Source organism: Aquarana catesbeiana, linkage group LG07 (genome assembly GCF_042186555.1).
Source record: "Aquarana catesbeiana isolate 2022-GZ linkage group LG07, ASM4218655v1, whole genome shotgun sequence".
Taxonomy (NCBI): domain Eukaryota; kingdom Metazoa; phylum Chordata; class Amphibia; order Anura; family Ranidae; genus Aquarana; species Aquarana catesbeiana.
Window position 1 is genome coordinate 268,811,984 of NC_133330.1, and position 17,060 is coordinate 268,829,043.

A 17,060-nucleotide genomic window follows, 5' to 3' on the forward strand; every position below is an offset into this window, starting at 1 on the left:
ATGCAGCTGACGCTGCAGAGAAAGGGACTGGGGAATCTCTATCCTCTGTCTCTTTCTGTGTCTCAAGGGGGAGATATCAGAGGTCTTTTAAGGCCCCTGATATCTCACCAAAGCCCCCCAAAAGGGCTGATTAAAAAAAAACAAAAAAAAAACAATAAAGAATAAAAAAATATTATTGTAAAAAATAAAAATTGTAAAAAAAAAACAAAAAAACACACACACATACAACGTTCACCCCCCCCCCCCAAAAAAAATAGCAAAAAAAAAACTGTCACGTGACATTAAAAAAAAAGTATCGGTAATCGGTATCGGCGAGTACTTGAAAAAAAGTATCTGTACTTTTACTCGGTCCTAAAAAAGTGGTATCGGGACAACCCTAGTTTAAACTTATCGAAATATGTCTCAATGTTATGCTGGGTACACGTGGCTCAAAATTTCAGGTGATTCCTGCTGAACTGGCCAAAAAACCAAGCCATGGGTGGCCCTGTTGGCACTACTCAGCTCAACAAATTCAACCTGAAAATTTAGTGAGTCCGGTAGAAAACTTTCAGACCAACAGTAACTGCAGCCAATCAGAAGAAAGTAGTGTGAATCCAATAACCAGCAAGGGAGATTTTTACTTCCAAGCTGTTTAGTGTGGATGTAGGAATCTACTGACTTCTCTCATTCAGTATACAGGTCTGAACAAGAAAAATCTTAAGGCTAGCCTTAATGGTCATATGACTTATAGTAGGTCTGTGTATGCCAAGCACCTTGATTGTGGTGTGTTAACAAATATTAAAAAATATTTGCAACCGAGAACTCCACTTTTATTTTAATGCCACCTAGTAGGCAGTATTTGGGTCCTGCGTGCTGCTTAGTAAAGTAATTCGCTAAAGCATTTGCGTGTAAATTACAGTTCAAAACCCGAGTGCCTAACAAATTGCATGTCTCTTCTTTCTTCCACAAACTAGCTTTTTTCCTTTCTTCCATCATGCATTGAAGTATGGGGGAAAAGGAGCTGCCAGACACAGGTGCTGTTTTGAATTGTTTAGGTCTCCTTCACACAGGCGTACTTAAAGCGGAGCGGCACCGAAAAAAATTTTTTTAAAAGTCAGCAGCTACAAATACTGCAGCTGCTGACTTTTAAAACATGGACACTTACCTGTCCAGGGCGCCCGCGATGTCGGCACCCGAGGTCGAAGCGTCTCTCCGTCCTCGGGTGCTGCCGCCTCCATCTTCGGTAAGGGAATCAGGAAGTGAAGCCGTGCGGCTTCACTTCCCGGTTCCCTACTGCGCATGCGCGAGTCGCGCAGCGCAATACGAATGGTCCCTGCTGCCTCTGGGACCCGTGTGTTTCCCAGCAGGCAGCGGGGGGGGTAACAGGATGTGGCGTAAATACCCGCAGATTCTGCGGCTATCTACGCCGGAAGTGGGTACAGATACCTGTAATATACAGGTATCTGTACCCCCCTCCCCCCTGAAAGGTGCCAACTGTGTCACCGGAGGGGGGGAGGAATCTAATGAGTGGAAGTTCCACTTTTGGGTGGAACTCCACTTTAAGCTTACATCTATGCGAAGGACTGTTTTTCCCCACATGGAATGCATGGATGTTTTATGCATCTGTATGCAGGCAGTGCCATTCATGTCTATGGAAATGGGCATCCTGTGTGGGTAAAAACGGCCCTTTGCTTGCATGTACACTTTAGTGCCCCCATATGAATGAAGCCTTACAAATACAGTTAGAGTTATGGACACCAAGTAAACAGGATAATTCTTTTTTCTGTATGAAGGGTTGTTTTGCATTGGGTTTATGTTGTGTGGTCAGTTTGGATGCAAACAAATGTCTTCTACAGGGCAGTTTCCAAAAATGAAGACTTACAACGAACAGCGAATTGATCACTAGGCACCAAAGGATTAAATCACAACGAAGAGGTAACAATTTGGTTTGCCAGACGCACATGTTCTACTACCAAAAAATTGAAGGCAGGGTTATTCGTGGAAGGAGCGTCAGGCACAATCTGAAATGTACACAATTCACAAATACAAGGGAGAGGGTATGTGGAAGTCAAGAAGCTTTTCCTCCACAGGCCCGACAGCAGGCCTTCCGGTAATACCAGTGTGAGCACAGCTTCACCTTCAGCACCAGCGAGCAGTTTGCAGTAGCCTTGTCTTCACAAGCCTCATCTAGATCAAAAGAAGAAAAGGATGCATATTATAAGGCCTTATTCTTGTACTGTTTTTCCTTAACTACTTAAGGATTTATCCCCTTAATGACCAGGCCATTTTTTGAGATACGGCACTGCGTCATTTTAACTGACAATTATGCAGTCGTACGACGCTGTACCCAAACAAAATTGATGTCCTTTTTTTCCCACAAATAGAGATTTCTTTTGGTGGTATTTGATTACCTCTGCGGTTTTTATTTTTTGTGCTATAAACAAAAAAAGCGACAATTTTGAAAAAAAAAAAAAACATTTTTTTTACTTTTTGCTATAATAAATATTCCCAAATTTAAAAAAAAAAAAAAAAAACACATTTTTTCATCAATTTAAGCCAATATATTCTTCTACATATTTTTGGTAAAAAAAAAAAAAAAAAAATCGCAATAAGCGTATATTGATTGGCTTGCGCAAAAGTTAGAGAAAAAGAAAAAAGTTTTGCCTATAATTCTACTTTAAAGCAGTATTATGTGCAGTATTGTATTTCGGTTATCATCCCTCAAATGCTTACTATAGCTCACTTCTATCAGAAAACCTCCCTGCTCAGCAATTCCTGGGATAAAATCTGTGAGGAAAGTACATTTTTTTCAATCAGTCAGACTTGACAAGTACTGGGAGAAAGAAATCATAAAACACAGCAACTGAACATCAGAAAGTAAAGCTGGCTATATGCTAGTAGAATTTCCTTTATAATTTTCTGTTTTAAGAACATTCATTCGGGCTCCCCCAGAGAACTATGTTCCCCCCTTCCTTACCAAATGGGAAAAGAATTCACAAGTCTTCTAAATCCAAGAGGTTGCAGGACAACGCATATTCTCTAATGTCAGTCCCAATTTCTGGAGATGTGGCTCGATCCTCCACATTTTCTGGTCACGTCTGCGACACCAACCTTTCTGGCAGGATGTACTGAACAGAACCCAGCAACATACCTCCTACACCCCAGCTCCTTGTCTAAACGAAAATACCAGCATTCTCTGGTGAGACATGCTATTAATGCGGCTAGAGCATGTATCCCAGTGCTTTGGAAGTCCCCTTTGCCTCCTACTATGCAACAGTGGATAAAAACAATGAATGACATAATACTATACATATAGAGGACCTCACTTCATCCCTGAGGAGACAGGAAGCTTGCTTCCATAAGACATGGTTCTACAGGACCCAGTTCAGCTTCACTAAGAGATACCATGAACTGCTTAAAACCAACTCATTGTGACCAGATCAGTGATGGGTCTAAGAAGGACTGTCTGTCCCTCCTATCCCACCACCCCCTTACCATACAAAAAACCCCAACCCTTCCTGTTTTCTCTCTGCACATCTCCCTGTTATCTTCTTTTTTTTTTCCCTCACTGCATTTTTTTCTTTCTCCCAATAACATCTATGAAATATACATTATATTATCAAAGTATTGGGACACCTGCCTTTACACGCACATGAACTTTAATGGCATCCTAGTCTTAGTCCATAGGGTTCAATATTAAGTTGGCCCAACCTTTGCAGCTATAACAGCTTCAACTCTTCTGGGAAGGCTGTCCAAAGGTTTAGGAGTGTGTCTATGGGAATGTTTGACCATTCTTCCAGAAGCGCATTTGTGAGGTCAGGCACTTATGTGGATGAGAAGACCTGGCTCACAGTCTCCGCTCTAATTCATCCCAAAGGTGTTCTGTCGGGTTGAAGTGCAGGCCAGCCAAGTTCCTCCACCCCAAACTCACTCACCCATGTCTTTATGGACCTTGCTTTGTGCACTGGTCCAAACCATTTGGTGGAGGGGAGATAATGGTGTGGGGTTGTTTTTCAGGGGTTGGGCTTGGCTTCTTAGTTCTAGTGAAGGGAACTCTTAAGGCATTGGCATACCAAGACATTTTGGACAATTTCATGCTCCCAACTCTGTGGGAACAGTTTGGGGATGGCCCCTTCATGTTCCAACATGACTGTGCACCGGTGCACAAAGCAAGGTTTTGCTTTTGGCAAAAGTCTTTTTTAAACCTCACCTACTATGTAACTATATATACCATAGTTTGTATATAGTTGGTATATATAGTTACATAGTAGGTGAGGTTTAAAAAAGACACAAGTCCATAACGTCCAACCTATATAAACTGGTTTAAAAAAAAAATGTATACTAGTAATGGCGGCGATCAGCGACTTATAGTAGGACTGCGATATTGCGCTGGACTATCTGACACTACCTGACACTTTGACACTTTGTGGGAACCAATGAAACTAATACAGTGCTCAATGATAAAAAATATGCACTGTCACTGTACTAATGACACTGACTGGGAAGGGGTTAAACATATAGGGCAATCAAAGGGTTAAATGTGTGCATGACCAGTGTTTTTGTGCTTCCTATGTGGTGTTTTTTACTAAGGGATGTGCTGGATTTTTTTCCATGCTCCACAGGGAGTAAAAATCCAGCACATGAAAGGACAGAGCTCTGCGTTGTTTACATAGGCAGAGCTCTGCCCTGGCATTCTCCTCGCTGTTCAGTGGGTGCCAATGGACATCCAGTGGCCGGCACCCGCTGACCGGCATCTGTTGTGATGCACCAGCGGCACGCTCGCACGCCCCCTACCTGGAAGTGCCGGCACAGAAGAGCCTCCTTGCCGTCGTATAATGGCGTTATGCGGTCAGCAATTTGTTAAAAGCAAACAACATTTTTAAGTACTTTGGAATTCGTCCAGTCATTGAATGTACAAAGAATTTTTGTAGGAATGTGAATGTTCATTCGAAAATTAACTAGCGTATAGCCAGCTTTTCAGATGCAGATCCAGATCAGGTCCTTCTGTGATCGCTGAGGTGTGCGAGCGGAGCACTCTGTGATCGCAGTATCCTCCAGACACTGCTGATCACAGATTGAGGTAAAGAGCCAATCAGCGACTCATTACCACATGATCAGCTGTGTCCAATCACAGCTGATCAGGATGCAAACAGAAGCCGGTTATTGGCACTCCTTTCCTCACGCTGACAGGGTGAGGAGAGGAGAGACGATAACTGGCTTGTGTAACAGGGCCATGTACACTGATAATCAGGGCATAGCTTAGCAGTATCCTGATTATCAGTTCAGTCCCAACAGTGCCCAGCAGTGCTGCCAATCAGTGCCCAGCAGTGCTGTCAATCAGTGCTCATCAGTGCCTCCTCATCAGTGTCACCTATCAGTGCCGCCTACCAGTGCCCATCAGTGCCACTCATCAGTGCCCAACAGTCCTGCCTATCAGTGCCTCCTCATCAGGGCCCACCAGTGCAGCCTATCAGTGCCACCTAAGCAGTGCAGCCTCATTAGTGTCACCTCATCCAGTCCCAACAGTGCAGCCTATCAGTGCCCATCAGTGCCATCTCATTAGTGCAGCCTGTCAGTGCCCATCAATGTCCATCAGTGCCCATCAGTGCAGCGTATCAGTGCCCATCAATGCCCATCAGTGCCACCTTATCAGTGCCCATCAGTGAAGGAAAAAAATTTTATAAGAAACTATGAAAAAGGCTTTTATTTTTTAAGATTTTCTGTCTTTTTTCATACATTTAGTTAAAAATAAAAAACTCAGTGTTGATTAAATAAAGCTCTATTTGTGTGAAAAATATTATAACAATTTTGTTTTGTTCAGTGTTGCATGACTGAACAATTGTCATTCAAAGTGTGACAACACTGAAAGCTGAAAATTGGCCTATGCAGGAAAAGGGTAAACGTGCCCAGTAGGCAAGTGGTTAAAGTGGACCTTCAGTCATTTTTTCAACTTTCCATCTATTAAATCTTCTGGCCTTGTTGTTTTAACTTTGGATAGTAAAACATCTTTTATTTCTGCCAGTAAATACCTTATACAGCCCACTTCCCGTTTCTTGTCTGGTAAAAAAAAAAAAAAAAAAAAAAACCTAGGCTTATGACATCATGCACAGCTCTCTCTCTCTCATGAGAGTTTGCCAGGAAGGGAGGGGGGGTGAGTCATAAGAGGACCAATGAGAGCTGCAGGGCTGGAGGTGTGCCTCTGTGTGTCTGTGTAAATCCAGGAAGTAAACAGGCAGCAGCTTCAGCTGCCCACAGTGAAAATGGTTGCAGCCAGACTCAGGAGGGAGATTTCTGCAGCATATTTGGCAAGTACAGAATCACAGTATGTATAAAATAATATGCAAAGTGGTTGGAGGGAAGCTTCAGAATGGCAAATATGTTTTTATTACAAATTATTTGAGCAGACTGCAGTTCCTCTTTAAGTACAATTTGGCACATAACATCTAGAACTCGGAAAAGCAATCAAAAGACTTTAAAAATGTGGGAAATTGTAATTAATTAGGTTATTGTCTTCTTTGGTAGGTTAAAATGAGGAGGCGAATTCTGGCAACCATTCAACTGTCTAGTTACAGGCTGAGTACAAAGAGGATGAGACAGCACAGATCAGTTGGGAAAGTATATGTCAGGGATGGATTAGGCGTATCATAGTGTACTCTCTTCTGATTTCAGACCTGTCCCTAATGGATCTGCATCCATACTGCAATCCTTGCGTGGGAGTAGAGCTACTCCAAGAGTAATTACACAAGGCTGGTGTTTTACTGTTTCTAAACATCCATTTACCTTTTACTGATTGCCTGCTTTCATAAAAGAAAACACAATCTAATGGATGATTCAACTTGTAGTATACAAAGATAATGTATGCACAATTGTTTCAGTATATTTCATATTGCAATTAAATTGTAGGAAAATGCCTCAACATCGCCATCTGCTGTGCAGGGCAGTGGAACTTCACTCTCTCAATCAAAATGGGCTATTTTTAATCCTTATGTTGCTAGCATTAGTAAATAGATAGGAAAGAGGATCATATTTATTTGTTTAAGACCGGTTGCATCGGTTGGAGTAAAAAATGTATGTGTTTTTTACTGATCTGAAAGGAAAAGCATTATTGTTTATGAGACATTGCACAAAGCTGAGTAAAGATCAGTCATACAGCATTGAGTACAGAGCAGTAAAACATAAATAGAAAATTTTACATTTAAGTGCAGTAATTAACTTGTGTGTTTAATGTAAAAGTAAAAGTAAGCATATTATAATACTGACAATGAAGAATTTTACTAGTCTATACTCTTCAGTGTTGGGACAAGGTAATTCGGCGTCCATGGCAAAGATGCCAAATAGCGACCCCCCCCCATAATGTGCAAGCTAAGGGGTTCCTACGCCCAGCAGTTACTTACTTGTCAAAATCATTGCCTCTGCCACTACTCCTGTCAGCCTTGCCACAGAAGAAAAGCGCCCCCATCCCTACAGTAAACCATTGTGCCCAGGGTGCCGTCCCTCCCACCCATCCCTTGTCCCGGCCCTGGTACGCTTGCACACCTTTACTCGTCTATACTCAACATTACTCAGGTCTTTACACAAAGTTTTTGGCCCCTTGCACGCGGGTGTCACAAGTTCCTGAGTAAGCATCAGTAAATGTCATTTTGATGCCCGTGTGCCAAGAGCCTTAAACTTTTCTTACATTTTATCAGTTACCTGCTGGTTTCCATGCCTAGGCAAATGATGTCCTACATCCCTGGAGGCTTCAGGAGGGGAGGAGGTTTTTTTTTTAGCTAAGCGCTCCCTCCTGCCTGCATGCCTGTGGTAGGGGCTGATGGATTCCAGGAAGTAAACGCTACATGAATCATCAACAAAATAAGACATGGATGGATGGGGGAGTTTGTTTTGAATAATAAAAATGACTAAATAGTGTTTGTAGATTGTGGTGTTCAGATGCAGTGTAGTTCCACTTTAGGACTAAACGAACACTGAATCAAAGGTATACAATAATCTTAAGGTGGACCTGCACTCACAGTTTTACCATTGCCTACTTTTAACATTCCTCCATGATCACCAACCCCCCCCCCCGCCTTCCCGGTCACACATTTGGTAACTGATTTTTTTTTGGGGGGGGGGGGGGAGTAAAATTTTCAGCATGTACTTGCTCCCACTATCTCATTCAAGATGTTGCACTCAATCCCCTCTGCCTGCAGTTTGCTGTGACCACATCACACATCCCAGCAGGCTACAGGTTCTCACAGCAGTCCATTGTCTTGTACAGGGGGTCCCCTAGTTACAAACATCCGACTTACAAACAACTCCTACTTACAAACGAAGGGAGACAACAGGAAGTGAGAGGAAATCTATGCCTAGGAAGGGAAATTCACTCCTGCAAGGGTTATTATGGGAAAAAGGTGCCTCCACTGAAGTTTTATTACTAATCCTTGTTTCCACAATAAGCCAAAATTTTCATAATCCAATTGTCACAGGGACAGAAAGTGAGGTGAAATCTTCTGAACAGGGACACAGACAGCAAAACAAACATTACAGGGGTGATAACCCTTCCCTATGCTATCCAAAAAGCTTAAAAATATTTTTTTTGGCTGGAGCTCCACTTAAAAAATGTACCTGTTCCAACTTACAAACAAATTCAACTTAAGAAGAAACCTACAGACCCGATCTTGTTTGTAACCCGGGGACCACCTGTACATGCGCAGTAGGGGACTGGCAGTGAGTCATCAGGAATCCAAGATGGCGGCCTGAATGCCTAACAAGCGGTGAAGACTTTAGGTGCTGGGAAGACAGCGCTGGACCTCATGAACTGGTAAGTATGTGTTTTTAAAAGTCAGAAACTCCTACATGGAAAACAAATGTATCAGAATTTTTCATTTAATGTATTCCATAAAGTAGAATAGATTAAGGGAGGGTTATAACCCCTATCATTTAAAAAAGAAAAAAATTGCCATCTGTGTCCCATTGTGGAGATTTACCTTCACTTTCTGTCTCATAACTAAAACAGGAAGCAAGAGAAAATCTCTGCAAATAACAGGAATTCTTTGGGCCTCCCATGCCATCAGAGCTAGTGTCCCTATTGGAAGATTTCCCCTTTATTACTTTTCTGGGGACAATCCAAAATATGGGATTTTCTTTTTACGTTTACTTTCACTGATAATAGTAAACAGAACAAATAGGCTGAACTCGAAGCTCTCTCTTCACTCTGTCTGAAAAAAATAAAAAAATAAAATTGCCTTTAGTGATACTTTAAATATCTAAAAGATATAGTAGGCTTAAAGAGGTAGTAAACTCTGTACTACCACTTGTACCTACAGGTAAGCCTATATTAAGGATTACCTGTAGGTACTGTGAATATTTCCTGCACAGGAGATATTCAGAGTGCATGCAGCTGCATACAGTCCCAGGCCTTTGAGCCCATGCCATAAACGGCAGCTCCAGCACGCATGCATGGGTATGCCATCATCGTGCCCCTGGCCACTCATATACCTGGAGGATGCGAACCCGGAAGTAAGACCGGGGGAAGACGTCAGCTCTCTCAGCGGTGATAGTGCGGTGCTGGAGGGGTTCGATTTTAAGGTAAGTCTCTCATAATGTGCTAGTAGGCAATGCCTACTAGCACATTATATGGCATCGCCTTGCAGGGAAATGTTTTCGTTTTTTTTTTCAACAACTGCGGTTTACTACCGCTTTAAAAAAAATCTTTAGTTTCAGCCTCACTATTGCAATTTTTAAATCTCACTGGATTTGAAAAAAGCTGCTTTTAAAACTGGGGATCTTAATCCTGGTGGATTAGCTTTGTAAATTGAATCTATTACTGTCTTTAAAATATTACATTAGACAGTCTAATCCAGTGACCAAAAAAAAAAAAAAACTAGCGACTTACAGCATCAACAAATTATTTCCCTCTATTATATGAAATGTAAGAATACATATGAGCCAAGGGGCAGTTTTTGTATTAGGGCTAATGTTAAGCCAAGGACTTTACTAATTTATAAAAAATATTAACTAAAATTGAGCTCCATTAAGACTGTTTTTTATTTTACTACTAGAAAAACAGATCTAAAATAGGTCCCTTTTTGCTAGCTGGCGAGACAAAATACCCTTTCCTTGTGTACATTTTTCTGGTTATAATATAAAATATGTGGCTGCATGCCTAATGTTTCTTATGCAGTTCACTGATTTTTTTTTTACTTTAAATAAATGAACAATGTTTGTTCTTTTTTTTTGAATAAAGGTAAGCGGTAAGTGTGTGGGTTTGGGTTATAGGTAAGGTTAGTGTTAGGCTCCTGCGCTTTCATGAGAAACATAAAGAATCTTTGGACCTGTTCATACAGCTATGATTCATTACAGATCTGTATGCATGGGACTACTATAATGGGAGAGAAGATGTACACAGAAACCATCGTCAGCTGTGACAAAAAGGCAGAAATATCATTGAGACGAGCAGCCAGTACCAACATGGGCTATCAGCATCAGGAGAAAAATAAATATAATTTATGAAAATGTTTTTAAATGAGTGCAGCAATAGGGAGCAACCAACCAGAAGTGCATTTTTTTTCTTTATGTCTGAATTAAGGGAAGCTTGAGCTATTAGGCTCCTTTCACACTGGGGCGGTGGGGGCGTCGGCGGTACAACAGCGCTATTTTTAGCGCTGCTGTACCGTCGTTCTTGTAGCTGTATTTGGCCGCTAGCGGTGCGGTTTTAACCCCCGCTGGCGGCCGAAAAAGGGTTAAAATCACTCGTACAGCGCGGCTATAGCCGCGGTATTGCCGCGGTATAGCCACACTGTTCCATTGATTTCAATGGGCAGGAGCGGTTTAGGAGCAGTGAATACACCGCTCCTTCACCGCCCCAAAGAAGCGGTTTGCAGGACTTTTTTCACCGTCCTGCCAGCGCACCGCTTCAGTGTGAAAGCCCTCGGGCTTTCACACTGAACAAACAGCGGAGGCTGTTTAGGGGCGGTTTGCAGGCGGTATTTTTAGCGCAATACCGCCTGCAAACCGCCTCAGCGTGAAAGGGGCCTTAGGGTAATTTTATGGACCAGATTACATTTTAGGGTTTAACTGTTAGGGTCAGTTATGCAGGTTGTTTTTTCTACAAACATGATTCATCTCACTAATTAGTGTATGTACTAAACCTAAATCATTACAATAGACAGTTCTGTTCAGAAGTCATGGAAAAGGCCATATTTATAAACCAAAAAGACAAAAAAGTATACATTTTGGTAACCAGACAACTGTACTAAATTCTCTCTTTCTGTACTCTAATCATAACTGCTCTGTAGCGCCCTCTTATGGCATAGGGGAAAACACTCAAGTATAAGTTATAAGAACTGAGTGCAGAAACTGCAGTGTTAAAGGATAGGTTCACTTTAAAAATGAATAAGTGCACATGTTTTTGCAGGTAAAAATGTGCATTTATTTATTTTTTCTTAGGAGCCTGCAGAGCATTGCACTCGCCAATCAGCAGATTGTGGATGTAATGCCAGGCTTCTGCAGAATCTCAGTAAAGCTATCTGCTTGTACCTCCTGTATGGACAGACAGTTATTGGAGAGTAGGAAGGATCAATGAACTACAAGAAGGCTCATCAGCTCCCTTGCAGTTAATCGAGAACTAAAAGCTGCCTGCTGCAATGGAAGACTGGACTTGGAGTCCATTCATTCACAGATCTGTGAACGAATGATGCCGCTGTGTGGGCAGAGCCCCGCATGGCTGTGCTGTTTTCAAATTGTGACAGCAGGTGCGGCGAGAGGATCTCTCAGGGGAGCGGGGGAAGGTTGCTGAACATGTTACATGTTACATCCTAAATACAGATGTAACATGTTCAGGAAAGTGAATTTATCCTTTAACTACTTTACCTAATGCCAATTAAAGGAACTATTAGGAAAGGAATATGCATAAATATGGGTGTAATTTTGGAGCCTCTCTCCAGGATAGAAGAGGCAATAAAGCTGTTTATACACGTAAAGTAAATATTTCTCTTGTTCAGCTCATGGACTGAGAAATCACTCGATTCACCCATCTACAATAAACAACGTAGAGGGATGAGTCTGCTGTTCCGGCTACTGTAGTCTGACAGCAGGCACCCGTGGCTGTCAGAATACCTTAATAGTGACTGCATCTGACTGGATGTAGGTGTTGTTCATCCGAGAATTTGCCACCTGCCCAAATTTTGGTCTATTCAGCGGGAATTAGCTGAAATTGATACATTTATGGCCAGTTTAAAAAAGACTGGACACACCAGGTGCTTTGTACTTCAAAATATTGTTCTTATACAAACCATGTACGCCTTTATCAGTGCAAAGCTATAAATATAGAGGTCCCAAAAACTCTGGAATCCAACACCACCCTCTTGGGCCCTTCCTATTGTGTTGTTCCTTTCTGGGCTCCATTACCATGCAGTGAGCATGTAATTACCAGTTTGCAAGTGGAGAGGTGCTTTGTGGCAGCACTACATGGGAACTTAATGCTTTCGAGGTGCAAGGTGAAATGATACTTCCTTGGCACTAGGTCATGTGCTATCAAATCACAGGATAAAGTGCAGGGGACATTCTTGAGAGCATCATGCTAGCCATCAGCAACTTTTATTCTTTCCTCTGCCATAGAGGATCCTCTAACACCAGTTGTCTGTCCATCTAATTCTGTATTTTTGTTTACTGTGTGGCAGGAAAGAGTCTACTGTGGTATAAGGACAAACCTGGTTTTCCAATGAGGCAGGAGCCCAGTCATAGTTCTGACTTCTCTAACCCTTGATTCCAACACGACTTACCATTACAATGATCCTGTTTACCCGAAACATGCCCCTATGTGGCTTACCTCTGACCCCACTTGACATGTACAGTATAGTTCAACATATAGCAGATCTATAGTATTATTTGATAAAGCAGCTCAAACATGTCAGGCTTTGGCAGTGGTTAAGCTAGTTGTGTTATAACAAGGGATGGGTGAACAGTTCGGCCGAGCATAAGTTCGGGCCGAACAACTTTGGTTGTTCGGATGTTCTGCGAACACCGAACAATATGCGGTGTTCGGGGCAAATTCAAAAGCTGTCAGAACACCATTAAAGTCTATGGGAAATTACAATGAAAAATCAAAAGTGTTCATTTTAAAGGCTTATATGCAAGTTATTGTCATAAAAAGTGTTTGGGGACCCGGGTCCTGCCCCAGGGGACATGTATCAATGAAAATGTTTTTCTTTAAAAACGGCCGTTTTTTCGGCAGCAGTGATTTTTTTTAATGCTTAAAGTGAAACAATAAAAATTAAATATTCCTTTAAATATCGTGCCTGGGGGGGGGGGGGGTGTCTATAGTATGCCTGTAAAGTGGTGCATTTTTACCGTGTTTAGAACAGTACCACAGCAAAATGACATTTCTAAAGGAAAAATTGTCATTTAAAACTGAACGCGGCTGTAATGAATTGTCAGGTCTCGGCAATATTGATAAAAATCATTGAAAAAAAGAGCATGGGACCCCCCCCCCTCAGTCCATTACGAGGCCCTTTGGGTCTGGTATGAATATTAAGGGGAACCCCAAACCAAAATTTTTTTAAAAATTGCGTGGGGGTCCCCCCTAAAATCCATACCAGGCCCTTTGGGTCTGATATGGAAATTAAGGGCAACCCTGTGCCAAAATTTTTAAAAAAATGGGGTAGGGGTCCCCCTCAAAATCCATACCAGACCCTTATTCGAGCACGCAACCTGGCAGGCTGCAGGAAAAGTGGGGGGACGAGAGAGTGCCCCCCCAAACCATACCAGGCAACATGCCCTCAACATGGGGAGGGTGCTTTGGGGTAGCCCCCCAAGGCACCTTGTCCCCATGTTGATGGGGAGAAGGGCCTCATCCCCACAACCCTTGCCCGGTGGTTGTGGGGTTATGCAGGCGGGGGGCTTATCGGAATCTGGAAGCCCCCTTTAACAAGGGGACCCCCAGATCACAGCCTCCCCCCCCGTGTGAAATGGTAATGGGGTCTGAATGTACCCCTACCATTTCACAAAAAAAGTGTCAAAATGGTAAAAAAGACAATAGCCGGTTTTTGACAATCCCTTTATTAATAATGTCTCCTTCTTCCCCCGCTTCTTCCTCCGGTCTTCTCCATCTTCCTCCGGCTTCTTCTTCCCCGCTTCGTCCTCCGGACGATGCACCTCAATGGGAGGCTCCGCAGTGTGACGCTTCTGTGCTTGTGACAGTTCTTATATAACTGAGGGTGGGGCTACCCGGTAACCCCGCCCCCTGACGCCACAGGGACTTCCCTATGGCTTTCCTGTGGCGTCAGAGGGGGGCAGGGTCACCCGTTTGGATAAGGGTCTGGTATGGATTTTGAGGGGGACCCCTACGCCATTTTTTAAAAAAATTTGCGCAGGGTTCCCCTTAATTTCCATATCAGAACCGAAGGGCCTGGTATGGATTTTAGGGGGACCCCCACGCAATTTTTTTTTAAATTTTGGTTTGGGGTTCCCCTTAATGTTCATACCAGACCCAAAGGGCTGGGGGGGTTCTATGCTCTTTGTTTCAATGATTTTTATCTAAATTGCCGAGACCTGACAATTCATTACAGCTGCGATCAGTTTTAAATGACAATTTTTCCTTTAGAAATGTCATTTTGCTGTGGTACTGTTCTAAACAGGGGAAAAATGAGCCACTTTATAGGCATATTATAGACACCCCCCAGGCATGATATTTAAAGGAATATTTAATTTTTATTGTTTCTTATAACTTGCATATAAGCCTTTAAAATGAGCACTTTTGATTATTCATGTTCATGTCCCATAGACTTTAACGGTGTTCGTGTGTTCTGCCAAATTTTTTGCCTGTTCGTTATGTTCTGGTGCGAACCGAACCGGGGGGTGTTCGGCCCATCCCTAGTTATAACAATAGAAATAATGACAAAACAATTTATGACACATGGTCATGTCAAGTTAATATCAGATATAGGAAGGGGCTACATAGATTGGCTTTTACTCTAATCTGATTCTCTAATTCCCATTCATTTTCTGAAGAGGCAGAATTAAACAATAACATCTTACCTGGAGCTTCAGTTGGGCAAGACTGAAGTTGACAAGTCTGGCTACTTTCTGGTTTTGTAGACAGATCACATCCTTGGCTCATCTCTTCTCCCTGATAGCACTTCACTTCTCTCAGCTGAAGTCCAGAGCCACAGGTCTTACTGCACTGTGTAAAAAAGATTCAGATCTCATTGGACTCAGCTGAAAATAACTGTTACCTTTTAAAAATAAATATACTGATCCTGGTGTTTTAGCTTTTGAAATTGAACTCTGTTGGATTCTTGTTTTTTTTTTTAATTACAGAGAATGCAGAAAGAGGACTTTTTGGTGGTTGGTGAAGAACTAAAAACTCCTCGGCCCCGGCCCCTCCGTCTCCTGATTGGCTCTTTGGCTTAAATGGCTTCCGCTGCTGACAAAAGCCAATCAGGAGTGCAAGGCTCTCGTGGACATCGATGGATCAAGAGGGGGCTCGGGTAAGTATTGGGGGGGCTGCTGCACACAGGTTTTTTACCCTCATGCATACAATGCATGAAGGTAAAAAAACCTTGTGCCTTTACAACCACTTTAACTGCTGAAAAAAGCTGCCTGTTTACAATTCTCAGTAGCTCAAGTTCAAATTACATACATAACTGAATGATTCATAGGAGTGTTTTATCTTCCTTCCATCTCTGCTCTGTAGGGCTCAGTACAGAGTTTTAATTGCAGAGAAACAATCTAAAAGCAAACAAATCTGCTATGCCTTTTTTGTTAAAGCTCCGTGAATCCAGTGTATGCGCTGTGTATTAAATCTTTATTTGAAGACTATAGATTGTATAGAAATAATGAAAAATATAGTTTCCGTTTATTGTATGCCCACCTGCTGCAACATAGCAGTGCTTCCAGTCCACTGCCAATATAGGAATTGTGCTGTTAAGAGAAGGAAAGAGGACTTAAGCTGGCCATACATTATACATTTTCTTATTCAATTTCCTTTTAGATTTACACTCAACTACGTAGTGGAAGGTCCTACCTGATTTCATACAAACTAAAAGTGTATAGGTTTGACCTCATAGTATATGGTTTTGGTAAATCTAAAAGAAAATTGTATAATGTATGGTGAATCACTGGGGGAGGGAGAGGCTGTTATAGTCACATGTAAAAACAGACTGAACTTTGTTTTTAGAGGCCTGAATATATTTATGTATACAAAAATGAGTAAACCAGCAAAACAAGCAGTTTTGATCAACCTACACCTACAAGAGAGACTAAACCTCCAAGATTTCAAATTCTAACATCACCTATAATATCTTGTTTTAACAAGTTAATAAACATAATTTAAATATGTTTAACATTAGGAAAATGTATAATGTCATCTTGAATGTACATGCTGTAATTTTTCAATTTTTAGCCATTGTTGTCCCTAATAAAACTCACTGGTTCCCATTCAGATGCTGTCCAGTGATGGTCACATGGAGGTCCCAGGCAGGGCTTCTCAGATGAAGGTTTTAGGCTCTCATCACATTGGCTGACTTCTGTTGAGCATTTGACCTCCCTCTTCACCACTCCCTCCAATCCACAGGAAGCTGAGCACTGCACAAAGGACATGAAAAATGAACTGCAGTTCTATAGCTAAAGCCAGTTATCATCTGTTGACATAAAGGTTATGAAAAAAATAGCAATGGTATTCTTGTAATAGAATACACGAGTACGTATATGAAGTAGTTTCTCTCCAGTAACCGAGAACATTTTCTGGTAACCAAATCCAAGGAAAGCTATCCGGTACCCAACACGTTTCAGGTTCAAAGTCCTTTCATCAGGGCTATTTGTATAGGAGATTTTAAATTCGAAATATGGTGAATGGCACCGCAATCAAACACAAGAGTATTCAGGCAAAACTGAATTTAACATTGTCAGTAGATGGCGTGTGTAGAGGTGTAAGTCAACCTATAGATTTGAATTGCGACGGCCCGTAAGGAAGGAACGTGCCAGTGGTTCCTCAAGCCAAGGGATGTGCAACTGAGAACTGTAACTTTTTAGCTTCTATAAAAGATCACACATTAGGGTTCAGAATAGGACATTGATCAAAGTCCTGCGTAAATATACGCGTG

The 17,060-nt window shown here is 42.0% G+C and overlaps 1 protein-coding gene across 1 annotated transcript in view; it reads right to left on the reverse strand.

Annotated features, from left to right (window-relative positions):
- Window positions 1–276: 276 nt before the first annotated feature.
- LOC141103575 (ADAMTS-like protein 2) overlaps window positions 277–17,060 on the reverse strand; it is an 84,727-nt gene continuing 67,943 nt past the window's right edge. Inside the window, exons 14-17 of the mRNA XM_073593317.1 lie at window positions 16,387–16,542; window positions 14,995–15,139; window positions 1,538–2,166; window positions 277–1,054 (exon numbers count right to left, since the gene is read on the reverse strand). Coding sequence (XP_073449418.1) covers window positions 2,048–2,166; window positions 14,995–15,139; window positions 16,387–16,542 — 420 coding nt within the window. The 3' untranslated portion in view covers window positions 277–1,054; window positions 1,538–2,047. The remainder of the gene's footprint in view (window positions 1,055–1,537; window positions 2,167–14,994; window positions 15,140–16,386; window positions 16,543–17,060) is intronic.